Source organism: Ovis aries, chromosome X, assembly GCF_016772045.2.
Source record: "Ovis aries strain OAR_USU_Benz2616 breed Rambouillet chromosome X, ARS-UI_Ramb_v3.0, whole genome shotgun sequence".
Classification (NCBI taxonomy): domain Eukaryota; kingdom Metazoa; phylum Chordata; class Mammalia; order Artiodactyla; family Bovidae; genus Ovis; species Ovis aries.
In genome coordinates this window covers 19,909,165-19,934,305 of record NC_056080.1, presented here as the reverse complement: position 1 = coordinate 19,934,305, position 25,141 = coordinate 19,909,165, and the positions used below count along the sequence as shown (strand labels likewise).

Genomic DNA, 25,141 nt, shown 5'->3' with positions numbered 1-25,141 from the left:
AAATCTAGAAGTATCACCCATATGAATTTCAAATGATAAAAGAAAAGTAGCCAAACAAAAGGTTCCTTATTCTTATGAAAAGTTCCACCACAAAAGAACCACTAGAAGGCTTAACTAATACTTAGATGTAGGCCAAAAATCATGGCACACATTTTTATAGGTACCTTTTTCCATCTAGGAATTCCCATATTGTAATATTTTTATACATTTTCCTTGTGGTGCTGATTAATAAGTACAATTAACATTTACTGAGTACTTATTATATACCAAAGAGAAAGTAGTAAAACGGGTTTGAACTAAGAAATTGCCTTGTTCTAAACCTTGAAGGGTTAAATTACTGGGACTCTTTCGTATGACTCAGTTTAATGTGACATATTAAACAGAGAGTTTAATGTGACATATATTCATGATTTTTCAAGACCCTGTCCTCCCTGCTAAAGAATTTGGTCAAAATTCTTTAGCAATGGAGAGAAAGTCTTTGAAAATCCTATTCCTGCTTTAATTATCCCCTTTGAGTAAAAGAAAAACAATGACTATAGTTAACAGTGGCTCAGATGGTAAAGCGTCTGCCTGCAATGCGGGAGACCAGGGTTTGATTCCTGGGTTGGGAAGATCCCCTGGAGAAGGAAATGGCAATCCACTCCAGCGCTCTTGCCTGGAACATCCCATGGACGGAGGAGCCTGATAGGCTACAGTCCATGGGGTCACAAAGAGTTGGACATGACTGAGAGACTTCACTTCACTATAGTTAACCTAAATTTGATATCTGGCTTTTACATTGGGTCACACTGGTGATGGGAAGCATATTAAGTCTCCTCCCAAATATGAATTGATGTAGCTGTCCAGAAACGTACCCAGTAAACGCCAGTCAGAAAAGCATGGACTATATACTCGTGCAGATGCAGCTTTAATGTTTGGCTGTACCAAATGCCATTTCTGTGCTCTTGTGATGGTGACTTAATCTCTCTGAGTCTGTTTTGTTATCCGTAAAACGGGGCTAATAAACACCACCTTTCAGAGTTGTATGAGTGGGGTACTATGGTAGCACATATTTAAGTGCCTTACACCTTGAAAGCACTAAAAAATATTAGGATTCCTAATACTGGTGGATTTGCAGGTAGCACGCTAGGACAGTCTGTCCCAGATCACACAGGAAATAAGTGCCTGGTGTTCCCGTCTTCTTAGCTATTAATTTTTTCTTGTAGCAAGTTCCAGCAATGAAAAGTGAATTCTGGAGCTCTGGGGCCTCAGTTGGGTAGTTTTGTGAGAGCCTGAATTCTACTGGGAAATTATTGCTAGAGGGAGAGGTACTAAGCACTCCTCCTCCCTCTCCCCAGCAGTAGGCCTGCCAAGATCACTCTGCTCTTACCCTTCCCACTGTTTCCAGAAACTATGACACCTGTGCTGAGTTTTCCCTTCACCTTTGCACTGAGACTTTGGGTCTCAAGGAGTTAGCACCTGAAATGGTCCAATCAGCACATTGAGAAGGAGAAGATAACTATTTTCTCAAGATCTCTATGACTAACACTACAAGTGACAGATTCAGGAGATTCTCTCTCTACTCCCCGCCCTAACCCCTCTTTCCTTGATAAATGAGGAAAAATTCTAGTTCGAAATTTGATGTAATTCTTGGTTTACTAAAAAAGAAACACCATCAAACCAAATTTTTCGTGGGTTGTCTAAGAAGAGGTTGAAATACCACTTTGTAAATCAACTTCATTTCATACACTAAGCCATGTGTCTCTGAGAGAGTAATGACAGGGAAGAGCCTACAGAAAATTCAGGCCTTTTTGGGTTTGTGTGGAAAATTACCAGCACACTGCTGCCCAGAGGCTGAAACCAGTCTGATTTTCATTCTAAGAGCAAATTAATTTATTTTTCTTAGCTCTCTTATTTAGCATGGAATGAATGGATACTTTTTAATGTCTCTTGCAGTGATATTCAATTTAACAACTAACTAATCATGAATAAACAGTGCCATCAATAGAAGAGGAAAATTTCCACTTCTTATGTTGATACAAAGGATAATCTAAAAAAAATTTGGCTTTTTCATCTAGAACTATCAAAGAAACACAATGAATTTTATTCATTTTTATGTAATTAAAGCTTTACTAAGACCTTACGTGTGATTGAAAATAATGTGTCATGAATGTCTGATCTGAAGCTGGAAAAATAAAAAAAAATGTATTAGCAGACAATTAGCCAAATTATGATCTTGGCAAAATTCAATGTAACCTTATTTTCTCTATGTAAAATAATGCATAATGAAAAAGATCCTCATATCCTTTATACTGCTGTAGTTAAAGACAGCAATTCACTAAACTTTTAAGTCAATGAAAGAGTCACTTCTAAGCTATACTGAGTATTTAAATAGAAACAGTGTTTGGCAGTTATTCCTTTGCATCTTTCTGAAATAGTTCCAATTCTCAAAGAGCTTTGTTTCAGGTTTAACTTCAGTGCTGAGAATGGTACTCAGATGTCAAACAATTTTATAGAAGTGTGGCATAGACACGTGCATCCAGCAGTTGACTATATAGGATATTGTGAGACCTAATCCCATATAAGGTAGGAAGTCTAATATGCTTGTGATCCATGTTAGAGCATCTGATGAATGTATACTCTAAGGGGAAATCTCAGAGATTCTGGTTGTAGAAAATTGAACTGTAACTTAAAGCTTCTACATATGATTATCTACCATTTTCTAGTAGGCACTAAAATAAATACTCACATGACAGACTATGGCAGCATGAATCCATGGAATGAGTATTTTTTGGAACCTGCATGTGCAATGTGACTTACCAGTTCTTTCATCCATAATGAATTTTGGTTATATAATACCAAGTACAAAGGAAATCCACTAAAATCAAGGCCATGCTCAGTTTCAAAGCAATGTCGAGTGACAAAATACAGAAGTTAAGCCTGAAAATCCAAGTTTCCTTATTCATGCAAATTGACTTTTTAAAGATTCATTTTCCTATCAGCACATTGCCCACACTTCAAACTCTTGCATCTTAAAAAACAGAGAAACAAATCTACATGTACTTTTAAAGAACAGCTTTCATGCCTTTTAAAAGTAATTTGAAAAGGGGTTGTTATGTGTGTATGTGTGTGTATTTAGTTCTCTTACTATAACGTTAGGCCCATTAATTAAGTAGAAGAATTAAGTGGGGAATAAACGTTTAACAGTGAAGAAATGTGACTTAATTACTGGCCTGACACTTCAGTCCTGGCTGGGTTTGCCTGTGCACAGTGATTTGATGGAGATGGCTTCCATGTTATTTGTGGAAGTACCCATGCTGCCTCCACTCTCAGAAATGTTTTATTTTATTAGTTCTCATCCTGTGAGAACCAGTTCAGATTACGTCCACATAATGTCTTTCCCATTTCCTTCCTGGAAGAAATCTCTCCAGACTCATTCCCATGGAATTTGGTTTGTACTTTTCCATGTTTCACTTTCTCTATTTTACTCAGAGTATCTTTTCTGCTACAATTCAATGTAATTCCAGGCAGGATGAGTGCCTATTTCACCATAATGCGATTAGAGTGCTAGATGAAGGCCTCACTCAGAAACACTTTGTTGTTGTTCAGTTGCTCAGTCGTGTCCGACTCTGCGGCCCCATGGACTGCAGCCTGTCAGGTTCCCTGTCCTTCACTGTCTCCCAGAGTTTGCTCAAACTCACGTCCATTGACATGATGCCAGAAACATGTTTTGGTGATGCCAGAAACACTTCAAAACTTAATAAAGTCTTCTCTTTCTCTTCAGTGCTAACATTTTACATCAGGCTCACTGATTACTTTCTCCAAGTATATCCTCGTTAATCCTGCCCCCTCTTAAGGATTTTTTTTTAAATTTTGCATCCACTTAGCAATTTTTAAAATCAGTTGCATGTTGTGCAAAAATTAGTACTCATTTACTTTATGTCACTCTTTAATTTTTCTTAGGCAATTTCAAGTGTATATTTTTGAAATTCTCAACAAGATGATAAATTCCCATCGGCAATAATCACGTTATGCTATTTCTTGGACATCTTCCTGCCCTATCTCCTCACTCTTCACTGCTCTAGGCACCTCCATTCTCTTATCCTATGGCTCTAAACTCGGGATTGGTAAACTATAGTCTGCAGGCCAAATGAGGCACTTGGCCTGTTTTTATACAGCCTGTGGATCAAGAATGGCTTTTACATTTTAAGTGGATTAAAAAAAAATCAAAAGAAGTTTCAAAATGTGAAAAATGTTATGAAATTCAATCTCATTGTCCATAAATAAAGCTTTATGGAGGTACAGCCACTTCTTTTCATGTGTCTGTAGCAGAGCTGAATAGCTTCAAAGAAACCTTAAGGCCTTCAAAGCCTAAGATATTTACTGTTTGGCTCTTTACTCAGAAAGTTTCCTGACCCCTGACCTAAAACTTTGCTGACAGATTGGTTTTGGGATCTGGTTATCTTTTTTAGATATCTCTAACCTTTAGTTTTTAGATGCTTTAAAAAGTTTTCTCTGTGAGGAAACAAAGTTTTCAGAATCTTCACATCAACACACAGACTATACATACTGGAGACACAACTAGAAGTATGTTTGTGTATGCTTCTGTAGAATTCCTTTAACTTTAGGATGTCTCAAAAGTTTTCAAAAAACTAGTTATGCTTCCAAGGGATGTACAGCAAACATTCTTTGGGAAAAGAAAAGCCACTTTTAGAATGGTAACCACAACTTTTGTTGAGATTTCAATTCTGCATCAGGATATTGTGTTTCATAAATATGAGGTCAACACTAAGGCAAGTTCCATATGATCACAGAGCTAACACGCTAACAGAACTGAAGAACACATTCAAATGAGATACTTGATGAAAGAATGAATCATTCATCTGAGCTCTCTGCATAAAAAAGCACCTAAATGTCTGTGAAACCACTAAGTAGAAAAAACCACTAAGGACCTAGACTTGGGTTAATATAGGACCAATTCTAGGCTCTTTAATTTTTAAGATTTTTTTTCCCATAAGAAATAGTCTAAAGGAGATGGCAACAAACAGGAACAAACTCCATATTAGCTGCTCTAAAAATCTGAGTTTATTTCCTGTTTGATTTACTAAATCCTACCCATAAAATGCTATGGTTTGGATTCCTTTGAAGTGCACAAAAGAGAAAAAAAAAACACCACCACCACAGATTGACATTTGCATTTTCTCTCAAGTGATAGCAATCAAACGCTGTAGAGGAAAACAGCAAGGGAAAAGAACATTAGTAAAAAAAAGTATTCCTTTACCTTGTTCTTGCTTAATCCTCTCTCTTTCTGCATATCCTGCAGTCAGCATGTTAATTCTGTTAAGCCACCTGAAAAAACAAATATCAGTAACATTGCAACTGAATTTCTTATAATTTACCTTCTTGGAAATATTTATTTTCAAATGCATATGAGTATATGGAATAACCTCAGATAAAAGATGTGTTGTTTTTTGTTACTCTTAACACATGGAGTCATCAATAAGTTATAATTTGCTGCAGTACAAACTGTTCCCACAGTAAAGATGCTATTTCACTAGAAAAGTCTTGGGCAAGCCTGTATATATCTGCAATATAAAGGGGTCTGAGATGACCAAAGTCCTATAATTCTGTTGCTGTTCTGTTTCCTCAGAAAAAAATGCTTCTTTAGAAATATTTAAACAATATCAGATATAATTTATCTTGAGAAGGGAAAAAGCTATTGACTTTGCTTGTCAAATAAATTTTACTATCAAATATTAGTTTTGATGAATCTCTTTTACATTTAATGATCCAAGGGGAAACACATCTGAGTAGTACTATGGAAATCTGTCTCTAATACAAGGGTATTAGGTTTTTCCAAAACAAAAAGTACATATACAATTTTAACCTATGTTTTGGATCCTGAAAATTTATTTCCATGAACAATAGTAATTTAAAATTAAATCTTAGTTCTCTCCTCTTTCAGGAGAATTGCTATTGCCAATGTAGGGGGCTACCTGAAGCAAAGCACTGCTTCAATCTCCATCTTTTGTTCCATAAGGTCTCTACCTGTGTTCATTACTCTGGTAACTGTTTACACTGCATCAGATTATTGAATCACGAAGTCTTTAAACTAACTTGACAATTTTTCACTGGTTAATCCTGAACAATGATTCATATATTTTCCCAAACAAGAAAGTAAGGGAGAATCAACTTTCCAAACTAGCTAATAGAGTTAAGATTAAATTGTGGAATAATCTGATCTTAACATATTTTTTAAAAATTGTTTTTGAGAACTTTTTCTCCTAAGAGATTATTTCCCCTGTCAACTAGAAGATGAATGTCTCTGAAGTGACTCATATACTTCATCATTATGCCAAGTGGTGTTGACTGTGCATCAGATACTGAGAATATCTTGAAGAGAGAGGGAGAACAGTTGTTTCTCTAGTGGACAAAATCACACCCATGGAAATTTAAGGTTTAATTTTAGGAACAAGTCACTTAAAGCTCAACTTTGACAAAACCTACAGTATAATGATTACCTCAAGTATGTCTGGGAAGTAAAAAAGGAAGCAGAAATGAAAAAAAAAGTAATCAAATGAATTCAGTAGGATGGTATATATACACATAATGCAGAAAATTATAAACTCTAAGAAGCTAACCTCATAACAAATAACCTTTTTGAAATGACTAATCATTAGTAAAAGGTCAACATGAAAATCTAGTCTATAGGTGACTTGTAGTAAGAAAGGAGTTGAATTTGTATTATAAGGCAAGTCTTAGCACCCTTAGGAAAGACTGGGTTGGTGCTTTTTTGGGTAGAAATGATGTTGATACCACCAGAGGAATATTTATTGCTGAATTTTAATTCAGTACCTATTTACTACTTCTTAATATATCATTGAAATTTAATTTTGTTATTAGCTAAAGAGCAATGAGGTCTTGTATAAGATGAATAAAGAAACTAAAAAGAGGCTTCTTAATTTTTCAGCTCAACAATATTTATGAAATGTCTGTTATATGCTGAACAATGAGCTATGTTTTAGGGGTCGAAAAATGATTAAGACATAATTTCTGCCTTTAATGAGCTCCAGGATTCTTAAATTTCACAAGACAACAAAAAAATTAAACTACTTTTAGGAAGACAAATTCTGCCCACAATAAAAACTCTTAAGAAAGTGAGGACAAAACCAGAAGGTGACTATCTACAAGCCAGGAAGAGAGGTATCATCAGAAACCACCCCTGAGGGCACCTTGATCTTGAGATTCTAGCCTCCAGAACCATGAGAAAATAAATTTCTGTTGTTTGAGCCATCAAAAAAATAAAAAATAAAAAAGTAAGTGTATAAACTTGGGCCAGGGTATATAAATACAAAAGGCTGAATGCTACACAGCTGTTGTTGCTGTCTTGGATAAGTCGTCCTCAGGCCTTGGTTAGAAAATGCTTAACCAAACACTTGTTGCAGTTATGATTTGGTGTTTATATGCTATTATGAATAGCAGATATGACTGAACTGAACTGAAGCATTAATTGAGGTAAGAAATATTTAGGTGTGCCAGGTACTGTCCTAGGCATGGATAAAGAGATAAATGAAATAAAGTATCTGTTTTCATGATGCCTACATTTGCAGCAAAGGGAGACAGACAATATGCAGGAATAAGAAGATTGGGCCTATGGTGAACATTCCAATGAAGCTGCCAAGAACTGCCACAGAATAACGTACTGAGAGGGAAATAAGAGTAAGAATTATAGAAGAAATATACAAATAATAACTACTAAACAGAAACTGGTGAGTCCTGACAATTACAATGACATATGTGCTGACATGAAAAGGAATACACAGGCCAAGTAAATTCAGTAAATAAGTCTCAGAATACTTGAGAAACTTGATGTTTTATTTTCTTCCCACAGATTTCACACAGACTGGCAAAAAAGGTTTTTTTAATGTTTCAATGCTCATTTCTGAGGAGGGAACAGATGGATTGGTGGTAGGGTGCTCAAAAGTGTTTTTTGCAAATTACCTCACATTCCAACTTAAAGCTACTCAAAAAACAGAAGGTGAGGTTTTAATATTCTAACATTTATATTTGGGTATATATATATTTGGGTATATATATGAGTAAGTGTATGAATGTGTATACATACATGCAGATTTTATAGAAGAAAATTAAATCTAAGGATTGCCTTTTCATTCCAATTACTAGGTCCTGTCAAAACTAGCACTACATTTAAAAAATACATATACTTTAGAAATTATGAAATAACCAGATAAGGTATTTATTTATAATTATTATAATATAATTGTAATTATCATTTCTTGTAGGCTTAGGTACATGCCTTCAAAGGACTACATAGAGAATGAACCAATACCCAGGACATCTTGCTGTTATGTAATAATTAGGTTATTAAATAAAGTTGTTGGAGGGTGTCTTTCCCTATTACCAATCCTCTGTGAACATTGCCATTCACTCTCCTTCTTCCTATTGACAAGTAATTTTTAAAAAAACTTGTTTGTTGAAAATAAGACACTAGGGATATGGTTATTAAAGAAAGAAAAAGCAAGGCAAAACAGTAATAGTCTATTATACTTAAATTTTTTAAAAAGTTTCAGTATTTCAGGACAATTCAGAAGGTTGTAGTACACCATGGAAAGGCTAATATAAAACAGCACTCTGAAATGTATGATATGGAGATGATGACATATTTGATCAGATTTATTTATTCTTTGATTCACTGCTTAGAAAAGGCAACGAAGTGAAACTTATGGGTTTGGCTTAGTTTCTTTTCTGATATCCTGAACCAGATACATCCAAAGGAGTATCAGGGAAGAGTAGTGACATCATATACTTCTAAAGTTATTCCTAACACAGGGTAGAGAATGGAGACCAAGAATGGTGTTACAGCTAACAAAAATGCATTTTTGAGCAGGCTATTTTCTAAACCTAAAAAAACCCTGATTAGCAAGTATCCCAAATGATTAAATTATGTTTATTCTTAGATGGGAGTTAAACTGTGTTCTAGTGGATTTATCTTGTAGAAGAGGACATGTTCATATATATCACTTATTTTCTATTTGGCTATGATGTTATAATACTTCATGTTTATCCTAAGGGTACTGAGCTCAACTGTGAAAAAATGAATAGTAACTAAAAGAGCAGAATTATAAAATAGTTACAACACAAAACAGAGTAGCACCACTCCCCAACAACTACATAATTTTCATTTTGAGAACAAGCTCAGCAAATTCTGATTGCTTCATGTGAAATTTCAAGAATGGTAACATACAAAGCAAGAGAAGATTGTGGAAACCAAATGCAAGGCTCAGTTCACAGAAATACAACCAATAACCCTAAAATTTATGTGGAATTATAAAATATCCAGAATTGACAAAGAATTCCTGAGGAAAAAGAACAAAGTTGTAGGCCACCCCCCCATCCCCCTGCAACACACACTAACTTGAGACAATACTACAAAGCAATAGTAATCAAAACAGTACACTATCAGCACAAAAACAGACATATGGGTCAATGGAACAGAACAGAGTCCAGAAATAAATCCATACATCTACGCTTAATTAATCTTTAACAAAGGACACAGGAATACACAATGGAGAACAGATAGTCTCTTCAAGCAAGTGATGTTGGGAAAGCTGGACAGACTCATACATACCAATGAAGTAAGAACATAACTTCTCACCATACCCAAAAATAAACTTAAACTCAAAATGGCTTAAAGACATACATAAGACATAACACCATAAAACTCTTAGAAAAGAACATAGGCAAAACATTATCTGACATAAACTACAGCAGTATTTTCTTAGGTCAGTCTCCCAAGGCAGTAGAAATAAAAGCAAAAATAAACAAATAGGACCTAATCAAACTTATAAGCTTTTGCACAGCAAAGGAAGTCATAAACAAAACAAAAAGACAATGTAAGGAATGTGAGAAAATATCTGCAAACCATGGATTTTTCTGTAAGATGTTATGGAAAACCCTGAACAAACTTTTTGGCCAATCCAATATGTGAAAATGAATCACTTCACTGTACACCAGAAACTAACATAACATTGTTAATAACTTCAAAAAAGAAAGGCTCAATTTTCCTATTAATTATAAAAAGAGTTTATCAAGTTTTTCAACACCTTTCTTTGCCCTTTCCTTATATTCATATCCTTGCTTTGGAAAAATCGTGCCTATATTCCAAAGTGTCAAAGAACAAGATTATTTATGACAGCATATTAAGTGTTCATTGAGTGCATTCAAACACATTTATGAAGATGTAGTTTTGTGCTTAAAAATATCTGAACACAAATTCCTTAGATATATACAAAGAAGGGTATATGGTGTAAAAGCCCAAAGTATATATTGTGTTGGCCAAAAAGTTCGTTGGGGTTTTTGGTCACGTTGTATGGAAAACCCCAACGAACTTTTTGGCTAACCCAATAAAAGGAATATATACTGAAAGGAAACATTTATATAGCACTTACAATTTAGCAGGCACTATTCTAAGCCTTTCATGTGAGCTTATTTGCTCCTCATAAAAGTTCTACGGATGAAGATGGTTATTATCGCCACTTTTTAAAAGAGCTTAATATCTGACATAGAGAGGTTAAGTTCTACATCCATGGTCATACAGCTAGTAAGTGGGATAGCTGGAATTTGGACAGACTGGTTCCAAAGTTCATACTCTAAACCACTATGTTATTCTGTATCTCCCTATTCTGTATCTCTGTATAACGTGTTGGCACATTATATATGTAACATGCACTGCCTGCTGAAGACCTATAAAAGGAAATATTTTGAATCTTAAACATAATTTCTACATATCTAGGAAAAGGAAAGGGGAAAGGAAAGAAAAAGGAAGAAAGGATCAAACTCATAAGAGCCAATATGGAAACAAGAAGCTGTATGTTGTAGATGATAAATATATATATATATATACAGATTTTCCCAGAGGCATCGCATAACCATGTGCCATCTAATCACTTGGTTGCACAATCCTGTCCAGCAATAGAAGAAAAGTGACAGAAAGATATACCAACTAAGCTTAGGCTTGAATTATTGAGATGGATATTCTGTCATAAATACTCTGCACTTGGAAAAGTCAGCTTTTTTTGTGGGGATCTTTATTTCCCTCACTTGGGAATAAATTTGGAGACATATTCCTGAAATGGACTTAAAATTATTTTTTTCCTGCAGTGGGTATTTTTTTGCCTTTATATATATATATTTGGCCTATATATGGATTTTGGAACATTTTTGGTAAACGTAAAAAGTCAGTGAGTTTATTTTGACTTTTTAAAATGCTATTCTTTAAAATTAGTATGGAGTTATAGCTGGGTCCATTTTATTTTAAATCTGATCTAGAAATTTCAGTGATATTTTTCTTTAAGCATTAATGGGGAAAACTGAGAATTCTAAGCCTAACAGACTTTCTAAGTATTTTGAAATATAAGTAACACTTTACCTGTTCATATCATCAAGATGCTCAGCAGCAAAATAAAAGCTTTTGATTTTAGGATGACAGGCTTTGAATGCACTGCAAAAGGAAACAGAGTACATTCATTTCAGACTGGGAAATAAGTTAGAACCAGATAATTTTTATGGATAAAATTGCCTCAAATCTAACCTGAGTACAAATATATAATGCTTCTACCATGATGACAGAAATCAGTTAAAAATTCAATTTTCTGCCCACAAAACTGCTTTCTTATTACCTCAATTTGAAAGCATTAGCCAAGCAATCTATAATTTAAAAGCTAGAAATGAAAAATCAAAACAAACACCCAAAAAAACCTTCCTTTCTCTCCCTTGGCCCAAATAAAGTCAACTTACTATTTCTTGCGGCATTCACTGGCTCTATCAATTTTAAATTCAGGCAGGCTGATGAATCCTTCTGCTTTTTCATCCTGAAGAGGCAACACTCTTGTTTAGGGTATTATATACAAACGTTTAAAGCTGATGCTACTATATAACTATGTTTTAAATATCTATACTAATAAAACAGTTCATTTAATCCCTTAGACATTTGAGAGATTAGAATTTCACTCTTACCTGTTATAGTCCACTAAACTGAATGTATATTTTGAATATTTAGAATAGTAAATATTAAAATATACATATAGAATGCTTAAAAATTCTTTCTATATTAAAATAAAGATAGAAAAAACAATTTAATTCTCAAGGTAAAACCTGTTTTCTAAGTATTTTTCCCAGAAAGTATTTTTTTTTTAGTTTTTATTTTTTAAATTTTAAAATCTTTAATTCTTACATGCGTTCCCAAACATGAACCCCCCTCCCACCTCCCCTCCCCATAACATCTCTCTGGGTCATCCCCATGCACCAGCCCCAAGCATGCTGCATCCTGCGTCAGACATAGACTGGCGATTCAATTCTTACATGATAGTATACATGTTAGAATGTCATTTTCCCAAATCATCCCACCCTCTCCCTCTCCCTCTGAGTCCAAAAGTCCGTTATACACAGCTGTGTCTCTTTCCCTGTCTTGCATACAGGGTCGTCATTGCCATCTTCCTAAATTCCATATATATGTGTTAGTATACTGTATTGGTGTTTTTCTTTCTGGCTTACTTCACTCTGTATAATCGGCTCCCTAAAGTATATATTGACTTTTATAACATACAAAATAACTTTAGTCCACATTTACAATTAAATTTCCTCCCATTTTAAATGTCCAGATGTAAAATATAGGGATATCTATTAATTCAGTTCCTTTTCTGCCTCCAAAAGAATCTCTTATCAAACTCAAATTAAATAATTATTTTGTGTACTCTACATTTTACAAGTGGGTAGGTCAAGTTGATTTTCAAATATCTGACTTGGTTTACATGCTATATATATACATATATATATAATGTTATTTTTCACTTGGAAAATTGAATGAAATACATAAAATCCCTCCCTCTCTAATGTGGGATAGAAATATAAGATAGGAGAATTATCTAAAATCTCATGTTAGATATAAGTTATTTCAACTACTCTAAGCTTCCCTCATTGCTCATTTGGTAAAGAATCTACCTGCAATGCAGGAGACCCATGTTGGATTCCTGGGTTGGGAAGATCCCCTGGAGAAGGGAATGGCAACCCACTCTAGTATTCTTGCCTGGAGAATCCATGGACAGAGGAGCCTGGCAGGCTACCGTCTATGGGGTCACATGAGTCGGACACAACTTAGTGATGAAATAAACCAACCAAGTACTTTTGGCTAAACCCTTTAATCATTGTTGTTTCTTTCATGTACATAAGCCAATTCTCAGACATTTACTCCCAAACACTGATGTGTGCTATACCAGTTCATGGCTTCTTATATATCAAGTTCAGAAGACATTACACATTCCCACCTGCTATCTCAAAGAAAAAGAATAGAGATTCTCAATTCTTTTAGTATGTGTATGTATGTTTATATGTAAAACTTAGTAAAATTTGATGCTAATGATAGTGACTAAAATGTGTGTTATATACAAAAGTAGTATTGTAACTTCTAATATTTTTCAGTGAAGAAGAGGTGAAGTGAAGTCGCTCAGTTGTCTCTGACTCTTTGTGACCCCGTGGACTGTAGCCTACCAGGCTGCTCTGTCCATGGGATTCTCCAGGCAAGAATACTGGAGTGGGTTGCCATTTCCTTCTCCAGGGGATCTTCCCAACCCAGGGATCGAACTCAGATCTCCCACATTGCAGGTAGATGCTTTACCCTCTGAGCCACCAGGGAAGTCCATTTTTATTTTCTTCCAATCTTGGGGTAAATACAATAGTCTCAAATCTCTTTCTTAATTTTGATTTTTCTTATGTTACCCTTGATGTTTTTAATGTTAAAATTTAAAATTTTGAAAAATTTTAAAAACTTTTGGGGTTGTTATGATCTCCTCATTATACTGAAAAAAAAATAGTGGTCAGTAGACAATCTACAAGTGATCTAAAATAAAGAGAAACATAAAGAAGCTATGTTTTTATACTATTTCATTGACATAAAAAAGGACTTAGCCAGCACACTATTTAAAACCATGTATATTTTTTAAATGAAAAAACAAGTTAACAAAAGAAATTTTTGTTTAAAAATAAATAAATTTATATTAAAAAAAAAAAAACAAAAACAAACTTGAGGACTTCACTGGCAGTCCAGTGGTTAAGATGCCACCTTCCAATGCAGGGAGCATGGGTTCAATCCCACATGCCACGCAGTGCAGCCAAAAATAAAGAAATAAATAAAAACTTAAAGTGAACTGATAGATGGCTATGGCAATGGAAGCAAATGTAGAGTTAAGAGAATATAAAAAAATAAGGTATACTGTATATATGTTGTGATATTTGACAGGTTATATAATTACTCTGAATATAAATCTAATTACCACAAATGAAATAGGAACTCATAAGAACAATTTGCATTTATTATATACTCTTCCCTTCCTTCCCCTATTGGGTCAAATGAAATGAATACTTGCAGATTTTTAAAGCTAGTCTACTAGTTCATTTATTCTTTAAGAAAAAGTGAAACAAATGCAGATATTAATTAACTTACTATAAAAGACTTCCTTTCAAAAAAGCAAACAGAAAAAAATGTAAAACGTTGAACAAAAGCAAGACATTTAAAAACCTTTATCAAATTTCTCTCTCTATATATAATCCTTTTAAGTAAGCTATTGCTTGAATTAGCTTCATATTTTTAACTAGATATACAGAATTTTACTATATATTACCTATGTTTCAGACATGTTGTTTCATTAGAGTAATTGAAACAACTGCCTTCACAGAACCCCACAATGCAACCATTCTAAGAAGGCAGACTGAAAAATTACTAGAAGTCTTGTGAATTAGCCTTAAGTTGATTATATTTTAAAATATAAATCTTAAAACAGTGATTCTTTTGGTTAAAAACAAAATGAGTAAGAAAACAAAATGTGCTTGTCTTACCTCCTCATTAATATACCAATAGAGGGATGCATCCTTTAGGACAAACCAGTATTTCTTCCATTTCTGTGAAAAATAACTCTTTGCATCTTTCTTTTTCCAAAGCCAGCCCTCACAGTCACCACGGCCAAGATCTTTGCAAGAAATTCGTCTTTTGCTCTTGCCAGCTATAGGACCTAAAAATAATAGTGGGTAAATGTGCTCTTTAAGTTAATCTATAGATCATAAAAGGTAGATTAATCTATAGATCATAAAAATAAGTCTGGATATTAAACCTTAAAAATATTTATTTTCTCATTGTATTAAAATAAAAAAACTGGAAAATTTTAATACCTTTTCATCTACATGGACATAAAATTTAACCTGAAATGCATGGTCCCAGTCTGAAAACGTGTTGGGACCACTTGTAAAGGGTACCTTGTACCATAATTGACCTGAAGGAGAAGCTGATCTTTGTAGCTCTTATGCTAGGGGATGGTTCTCTTCCACACCACACTGGGCTCAGGCAAGAGAGGATGGGTGGAGTGGGCTGGTGATTGTTCCAGTGCAGACTAAGCAGCTAACTGTTTCATTTACTTTTCTTACCTTTGTTTTTCTTCTTTGATTTGTGCTGAAGAGAAGACTGCTGAAATGTCTGAAATCAAAGATGGGGAAGAATGTTATTTGGTACGCAGGGTGCCACTGAAGTACCAACAGTCGCAGAAAACACTGAAAAGCTGAATGGAACAATGACTCCGAACCCCAGTGAATGAAAGTACTTTCTTTTTCCAAAGACTCAAAACAAATTCATATATATCATGCCACTAAACTTTATCTCTTGTGAAGCAGGAGAGAATGATATTATCTTTGTCCTTATTCTGTAGGCAGAGAAATAGGGACACAAAGCAGTGGTGAAGCTCACGGCTCTTAAACATGCAGAGTACTGCTGCGTACCTTTTTTAGGGGTTTAGAGTGCCTTCTCAAGCAATGTCTCACTGGATTTTCACAAAATTTTATGAAGGAGTCAAGCAAATATAACTAACACTTGTTCCTTTGAAGTTCATTCTATTCCATAAGCCACCACTAGCTACTGATCTCCTAGGCAATAGTCCCAGGTGTTAAATATTGGGGTGGCCGAAAAGTTCATCTGGGTTTTTCTGTAACTGCTCAAAGAAAACTTAAATAAACTTTTTGGCCCACCTAGTATTTCAGTACTTGAATCAATATTTTCTTCTCACACCTCCTTTTGCCTCTATTACACAGAACTAATCTTCATGTAGGTGATGTCAGTACATTGGCTCCTCAGTCCCTTGGCTCCAGTGTTCTTTACTTCTCCATTCTCCAGCTGTCCACCCCCATGACCCTATGTTTGTTATTCTTAAGCACACTCAAACAACTGCCTCTATTATCTCCATTCTACATAGTACACTACCTCCAACCCAGCAATTTTTTAAAAGAAAATCTCCACTCAAGTATCCAATTTATTGACATTACCACTCTTTTGTGCCTTTATTTCTCTTATTCTACTTGATTTCCACAGAACATCTTTATAACCATTCCCTGGAGCTATACTTCCTGCAACATACTTGCTTAGCTAGACAACCATCCATTAAACCCACCTATCAGTCTATTCCACGCTAAGGACCAGAAGAGTATGTCCTAACAGAGAAACCCACAACTGGTTTAGCTTTCAATTAATGACTATAAATCACTGGTTCTAGTCAGTCTACTAAACTAGATTGTTCACTAGTCTAAATAAGGTTAAATTCATATGACTAGCTAGTTAGGGTAGAGAGAACAGTATACATAATTTTAATTCACAGATAATCCCTCAAAATGAATTTTAGGTAACAGATTCTTCTTTTTCTTTACCAAGGTATATCTGTAAGGAACAATTGGGTTTTGTCTACATAAAATCTGCTGGCCTTGGGTTTATACAGTAAATTCATATTATGTGACATACTTTATTTAATATCTTTGCTTATAAAATAATATTCTTTGTTGTTTAATTGCTAAGTCATCTTCAACTCTTTTGTGACCCCACAGACTAATAATTTTCACAATTTGTATATGGTTTACATAATTCTTAGGAATATAATATTATGGATGGATATTAGTCCTAAAGATAAGGATCAAATAATTTGCTGACATTCAGTGTAACCCAGAAATAACCACCCAATATGTATGTGGGATGTGTGTGTATAAATCAGTTGCAGGATCCATGGCTATAGAAATTCACAATTAATTTTAGAGAGAAAGCATAAAAGATAAAACCCATCATGTTATGCTAATTTTCTTGAGTGCACTTGGCTTCAGAATAATAACTCAAATAATAACTCAGGCTAGTATGTTTAAGTATAGTTAATTTACATATAGTTATTTTCCCTAAATTGTTTGGCTGTAAAATTACTGATTAGGTTTTTTTCATTTAGTGCTACCACAAGTAATCATTATAATTTAACAGCTCATTATTTTTAAGAATGACAAAGATGGGGGTGGTTTGTTTTTTAGGAAGCTACATGGATAACAGACAGCTTTAAAGAACTGAGTTATATAATGTACTTCCTATGCTTTTTACACATTACTTCTTAGAACCTGAAGGTCTAGTTTAAAATCTACACAAAACATATTTTATGCTCTCTGCTGCTACTGCTAAGTCACTTCAGTTGTGTCCGACTCTGTGCGACCCCATAGACGGCAGTCCAACAGGCTCCCCCATCCCTGGGATTCTCCAGGCAAGAACACTGGAGTGGGTTGCCATTTCCTTCTCCAATGCATGAAAGTGAAAAGTGAAAGTGAAGTCGCTCAGTCATATCTGACTCTTAGCGACCCTGTGGATTGCAGCCTACCAGGCTCCTCTGTCCATAGGCTTTTCCAGGCAAGAATACTGGAGTGGGGTGCCATTGCCTTCTCCATTTATGCTCTCTAGGTTTTCTTTTTCAACAAGATTATCTTTTCTTTCCCTATAGAAATATATTCTCATACTTATCATTATCATGAGTGCAGAGTATAATCAACATACATATTGTTGTACCTAAGAACTCCAAGGCACACAATACAGATTTATCCATCATTCAAAGAAGCAAAGCTTTAGCTACCTTTTTAAAATATTGTAAATACTACAACGACATTCCCTTAAAAGAGACTTCATTATTTTTCCAAGTGATGTGATATTTTCTAAAATGAAAGTTAATTGAACTATATTCTTTCGAAAGTAATGGAAAAAAACAATGAAAACTACAGTTAAGGAAATAGGTCCCTTGTGTAGAAAAGAGTTAATATAGCAGGCCTGAGGCTGCTATCTTAGAAGAGCTTGCTTGCAAGGCTGGCCCTCCGCTGACATCTGGGAACTTGGCTTGTAAAACAATTCTCTGTATTGACATGCAGCTTCCCTAAGCAATAAGACTACTTTGCCCACCTGGGGACTAAACACTTGCTTTAATTTCAGGAAAGGAAAAGTAGCTGCTAGGCAGAGGATGCCTATGTAACCAATTCAATAAAGTCCATGAGTACTGAGTCTTTAATAGGCTCCCCTGGGCAGAGACACTACACACGTGTGACTGCATTTTTGCTGCTAAGTGAAGTGTACTCTGCATGATATATCATGAGGAGAGAGCACAGGAAGCCTGCAGGTGGATTTCTAGGGATTCCACGGTCTCTTTTTTCCATACCAATCTGGCTGGATACCCTTGCTGCATCACTGTAATACAATCTTAGCTGTGGATAGAACACAGAGTCTTCTGGCCTAGTCAATCACTGGACATGTGGGTGATTTGGGATCTTGAAATAGACTAATTTTCAAAAGATTACTTAAAAACTTACATCAGAAACTGTTCAATATTCACACACATAAATAAGCTCCTGATAGTGAAGGTTTCCTCATGTTATCAGCAGGTATGATTAAATACCCTGAGATGCAAATTTACAATCCTGTGTAGTCTTTCTTAGGAAAAAAGATGGAATTATTCATTCTGACAGGTATTTGATATCACATTCCTAGTTTCTGACAATATCATGAAATATTTAATAAAAGAAGGACACTAAGAACAGACACATGACTACAATGGATAACACAGCAAATCATATAAAGTGTTATGACCAATGTAGAAAAACAAGGGGCTTGGAATCTTTGCTTTCATGATAAATGTTTTTCTCATAATAGAGAAAATTTGTAATATACTTTATTTCTGTATTTTTCTTAATAGTTTCAGATCACCCTTCTTCCAGGTTCATGTTTAATAAGCATGCTCTTTAGAAGTTCTTTCATAGCAGTCTGTGAGTAGCAAACACTTCTACATATTTGTGTTTGAAAATATAAAAACCCTTCACTCTTAAATAATACTTAGATGGGTACAGAATTCTGAGTTGAAAATAATTTTCCCTTTGAAATCTGAATATATCACTTTATTTTCTTTTGGCATGACTGCCCTTAAAACATCTGTAGCTGCTCTCATTCATTATAATTTGTCTTTAGTCTCTCTGTTAAGTTTTAAAATATTTTCCTCTTTATCCTTGATATTCTGCAATTGCTCTCTGATATGTCTAGGTTACAAATGATATTAATGAACCCCATTTCAAATTCATTGTGTTGTACATGAAGGTATTATTTCTTCAATCCTGAAAATTGTTAGGCATTATCTCTTCAAATGGCCTTCTTTACTACTCTCTTTTTTGTCTCTAGATGTATGTTGGTATCTCTCAATTTATCATCTATCTTTAATACTGCTATCCTTTCATATTTCCTCAGTGCTTTTTAGGTGACTTTATTGTTTTTCAATTTTCTAATTCTCTGATTTTACACACCTGTATAAAGTTTATTTTACCTATAGAGTGCTTATTTCACTGACTATATTTTACATATCCAGGATGACTAGTTGGTGCTAGCACTTCTGAACATCCAGTGTTCTTAGTCATCTTGTTATTACTTCAAATTTTAAGGGCTTGCTTTTTGGATTTCCCAAAATTTCCATCTATTAAGGAAAGAATCACCTTTAACAAGTCATTGCTCTGGTCAATGGCTGTATCTTTCTTCAACCTTCTTATACTCATGGGTGAAGAAGCTCTGTTTACCCTCCCAGCTGGTTTCACCCCATGAGTCAGTTTCCTGACATGGCTGGGGTCCATTTGTTCTCTCATACCCATTAGAGTAGACTTCTAGTCATCTCTAGCCCTTCCTGGACTCAGAGCCTAACAGGTATATGGCTTTAGTTCCCATTTATTGTTGTGCAATTTTGTTTTCTTCTAGTCCCTGGTGACTAGATATCATTTTTGACCATGACTTATCTTTTTATGTTTGGGGTAGTGGTGTGTGAGAATTTAAAGTATGAGCTCATAATGCTTACTGACCACCAAAAATAGATTCCTTCTATAAACATTTATGAAGGTCCTTTCTCTTAAAAAATATTTTTATATTATTTCCTGAATCATCATTCAATAAAATCTTTCTAACACCATCACTTGCACTTTATGTTTATTGTACTGAGCATTTAGGTGAAAGTTCTTTGAACTTTCTACCTAAGAGTGTTTACAAACTCTGATCTTCAGCAACTTATGAATTTATATAATCAATGGGGACTTCTTGACTGAGCTACAGGCTGCCTAACTCAACAGATTCAATGTGTTCAAAACTGAGCTTCTCATACCCACCACCCATCAACCAATTCTGCTCCTCTTCTAGTCTTCTATACCTTACTAAATGGCAATTCCATTTCTCCTCACAACTGTGCAAACCCTGAAGATTAGAGTCAGTGTTAACGCTTTCCTTTCTCTTACAGCCCATAATCAATCTACCAGTAAGTTATATCAGCTCTGCACTCAAAATATGTTTAAAATAAGACTGTTTCTTACTATCTCTATTACTATCACCTTGGTAGAAGCCACCATCATCCCTCACCTGGATTACTGAAATATCTCATTGTTCACCCTTCCTCTGTCCTCACCTCTTCTGTTTTTAACATAAGAGGCAGAGTGATCCTGTTAAAATATGATTTGATCATGAAAACTCTCCAATGGCTTCTCACCTCACTTTGAATAAATACTCAAATTCTTCCACTGACCCTGAAGGCCCTCTATGACCTGGGCTGTTCCCTTTGCTTCCTGACCCTTATTATTCTGCTCTAGCCACACTTGCTGTTTCTGGATTGTGTGGAATAGACTCCCACCTTAGGGTCTATACCCCTGCTGAAATGTTTGTTCAGATATCGAAAGTAGCTCTTTTGCCCCCTTCCTGGTTGCCCATTTCTGTTTCCCACTAGCCTTAAAAGAATCTATTTAAAAAAATGAGACCAGTAAGCAATTGAAACTAATTCCTGATTATGCTCTTCTGAATGCACACCATGCCTTCTCTAAACTGTTGATTTTTTTCCTAGATAAAAAGAGAAAAGAATGAAGAATTAAACAGTTAAAAAATGACTAGCTCTCTACTCTCAACAGCTGTCTTAGCAATCCTGAGGCAGATCATGCAGGCAAGAGAACATCTGGAAGAGTTAGCCAGTCTGCATGCAATGGAGGATGATGCAGAATCCAACTTCCTGCCTCAATGATTCAGTAAGATTCTTGATCCCCATTTCAGTTCAGTTCAATCACTCAGTTGTGTCCAACTCTGCAAAGCCATGGACTGCAGCATGCCAGGCCTCCCTGTACATCACAAACTTCCAGAGTTTACTCAAACTCATGTCCATTGAATTGGTGATGTCATCCAACCATCTCATCCTCTGTCGTGCCCTTCTCCCGTCTTCAATCTTTCTCAGCATCAGGGTCTTTTCAAATGAGTCAGCTCTTTGCATCAGGTGGCCAAAGTACTGGAGTTTCAGATTCAGCATCAGTCCTTCCAATGAATATTCAGGACTGATTTCCTTTAGGATGGACTGGTTGGATCTCCTTGCAGTCCAAGGGACTCTCAAGAGTCTTCTCCAACACCACAGTTCAAAAGCATCAATTCTTCAGCACTCAGCTTTCTTTATAGTCCAACTCTCACATCCATACATGACTACTGGAAAAACCATAGCTTTGACTAGATGGACCTTTGTTGGCAAAGTAATATCTCTGCTTTTTAATATGCTATCTAGGTTGGTCATTAACTTTTCTTCCAAGGAGCAAGCATCTTTTAATTTCATGGCTGCAGTCACCATCTGCAGTGATTTTGGAGCCCAAAAAAATAAAGTCTGTCACTATTTCCATTGTCTCCCCATCAGTTTGCCATGAAGTGATGGGACCAGATGCCATGACCTTAGTTTTCTAAATGTTGAGTTTTACCATCCCCATTTTATGCCCCTTTAAAAACTGTCATGGCTGAGCAGAATCTTCGGAGTTGGTGTCTGGACACATGCCCACATTTCCCCCAGACTGCTGGCTTTTCTGATTAAAGCACCTTTCCTTTCTACTGACACTTGCCTCTCGAATTACTGGCCTATGAGCAGGAAGCAGCCAAACCTGGGTTTGGTAACAATACTGTTATGGCTTACTCCTTAATCTCCTTTAGATCATTCTTCCCAGGCTTCCCTATAGAAAATGGTTTCCATTATTGCCCTCAACACTTCTTGTTTTCCTTCCCTGCTTTATTTCTCTCCTTAGAACTTAGCATTACCAAAAATACTTATATTTCTTGTTACTCAGCCCTCCCTCCAAATATAAGCTACACGAAAGAAAAATTCTATTTTATGCATTGTTTTATCCTTTGACTAAAACAGGGATTATTTAGTACTAAATAAATATTGATTGAGTGCATAAAAGTTGAACAGACCACCAGCAAAGAACACAGGATGTAGTCTTAATTGATTGCTTTTTAACCTGAAGTCCTTCAGCAGGAAATAAGTAAGCCAGGTTTCTTTTCTCCAGTAATCCATGTACAGCATATTACTGAAAGTTCTGTTCTTTAGTAGACTGTTCCTTTTGTTAAATAAAAAAGTTTTTTTTTATCCAGTCTTTCAAAACATTACTAGAAATGAGATCTGTCTTAATGCACTTAGTTTGAATTAAATTTGAATTCAAGATGTGGCCGGCAAAAGTGCCTTAATGTGTCAAAAGATATTTATGCATAAAATTATATGATGAATTATGAATGGATGTGTTGAAATCACAATTCAACTCATAAAAATAGAATGTGCTAAAATAAAAGGCCATTATGAAAGCATTGTTGATCCTCTTCTTAACCATGGCGATGCATGCAACAGTATTCTATTTGGCTATAAAAGATTGCTTTTTCAGACATTTGCCTGAAAAGACCATTTGTCTTTCATTTTGTCCACAGATGTTCTGTTCAAACATTCTCCCCATTCTCCCCTATTCTAGATGAGGAAATGTGGGGGAGGGTAATTTGGGTCATTCTTATCCTGAAACTTTCAGAAGCACTTATTTTAATTGTGGAAGAAAATGACAGTTTCTGTGTTACATTTTGAAAGCTCAGCTACTATTAAATTCTTCTCAAGTTGCAAATTGCCACACTTATGGAAAAATTTGCAATCAAAATACTCTCTTGTTGCAATATAGCAACTTCCTCTTACTGTAATTTTCTGCAAAGTTCCAAGATTTCTCCAGTCAAACCAAAAGCTTATTTCTTATACGTAAGGTGCTTAGCAATTTGAAACTCTTGGGACAACTGATAACTATCTCCACATATTTAATATTTTTTAATAAACAAAAGGCTTTGAGATTTAAATGTTTCAGAGAAATGTATTTTCCCTTCCTTTCCCATTATTGTATGTCAGCAGAAAAAGTCTAAATATGAGTGTGATAAGAAGGTAATGAGAGTAAATATTATATTAAGAAATCTTCAATTTACATGAAATAACAGCATAGAATTGAACAAGCTTGTTGCCCATTGTGGTACAGGAGAGAAACTCTGCTGAATGGGGTGGGGACAAGATACTGCATGCACACTGGTTCTCTGAAGACAGTGGGGTGAGCTTTCTCTGGATTCTGTCAATAAAGTTAACCTGACTTTATATTGACTGAAAATGGCTCTACATATACTTACAAATAAGTGTGCTTTAAAAAGTAATAAGCACGCTAATACATTATGAGTCAAATAAGAACAAAAAGGCAGTGACTGGGGGGGGGATTTAGAGAAGGTCAAATTCATTAGGAAGGGTAGAGTCAATGTTTCATCAAAAGAATACCATGCACATTAGATTCAGAAGGAAGTAGGTAAGTGAAACTTACACAAGATTTTATAAGGCGATTTTCCTTTTCCTACCGAGTAGTAAGTGGTAAGATGGGAAGGAGAGTGAAGAGTAATGACTGGTTAGGAAGAGTAACAAAAGTCACCACCCTTGGGAAACAGGAACTGTCATTCTTGGATCTAAATAATTATCATTTACTGAGGGCTCATGTGTGAGACGGAGCGACTGAACTGACTGAATGACACCTGTGAGGTACAGCACTAGGGACCTTGTATCAGTTATCAACCTTAACGTTTACAATACATTTGCTCAGTGGTGATCATTAATGCCATTTCAAAGAGGAGAAAACTGAAAGTAGATAACTTATTCAGGAGCACACAGGTAGTGGCAGAGTCAAAATTCAAACCCAGGTCTACCTATTCACAAACCCGTTCTAACCACTCCATGCAATATCGCCTCTCAGGCAAGTATTGTGTAGTCATGGTAACCATTTTAGAGAAAAGAACTGCTTTCTGCATCTGACACAAAGATATTTATTTATGAAAACCTCCCATAACATGTGATATAAGTGCATTGTTATGTGGAAAGACTCTGTAAAACAGAAAGATACTAGGGTTATACTTTTATATTCATGGAGATAATTTAAACAGGTAACATCTTGCGTGCTTAGTCACTCAGTTGTGTCCGACTCTTTGTGATCCAATGGACTGCAGCCCGCCAGGCTCCTCTGTCCATGGGATTCTTCAGGCAAGAATACTGGAGTGGGTTGCCATGCCCTTCTCCAAGGGATCTTCCCAACCCAGGGACAGAACCCAGGTCTCTCGCATTGCAGGCGGATTCTTTACTGTCTGAGCCACCAGAGAAGCTCATCTCTAAATTTGCCAATCCTACCAGTCTAAGACTTTACTAGTCTTAGCAATCTTACCAATCTAACACCCTACCAATCTCTGATTCTCATGCTTTTGTCGATTTTCTTTGAATTAGCAAGTTATACTGCTCTGTGGGATTTAAAAAAAAAGATTTGCAGCTGTTTGGGGGAGGTAACCATTAATCATATTTTCATGAGAGGAAGGCTCATGTTAACATTTTAATTTTGCAAATGAGATAGAAAATAAGGTACAGAAAGGTAATAAGGCTCAGCCAAGTTAGACAAGGAT

The 25,141-nt window shown here is 35.4% G+C and overlaps 1 protein-coding gene across 8 annotated transcripts in view; it reads right to left on the bottom strand.

The window, feature by feature from the left end:
* The window catches only part of CNKSR2 (connector enhancer of kinase suppressor of Ras 2), a 286,492-nt gene that overhangs the window by 53,146 nt on the left and 208,205 nt on the right, over positions 1–25,141 (bottom strand). For all 8 annotated transcript variants that reach the window (XM_027963027.2, XM_027963028.2, XM_027963029.2 and 5 more), the window contains 5 exons: positions 15,472–15,520; positions 14,890–15,062; positions 11,797–11,870; positions 11,429–11,500; positions 5,261–5,328 (listed from right to left, as the gene is read on the bottom strand). In XM_027963027.2, coding sequence (XP_027818828.1) covers positions 5,261–5,328; positions 11,429–11,500; positions 11,797–11,870; positions 14,890–15,062; positions 15,472–15,520 — 436 coding nt within the window. The remainder of the gene's footprint in view (positions 1–5,260; positions 5,329–11,428; positions 11,501–11,796; positions 11,871–14,889; positions 15,063–15,471; positions 15,521–25,141) is intronic.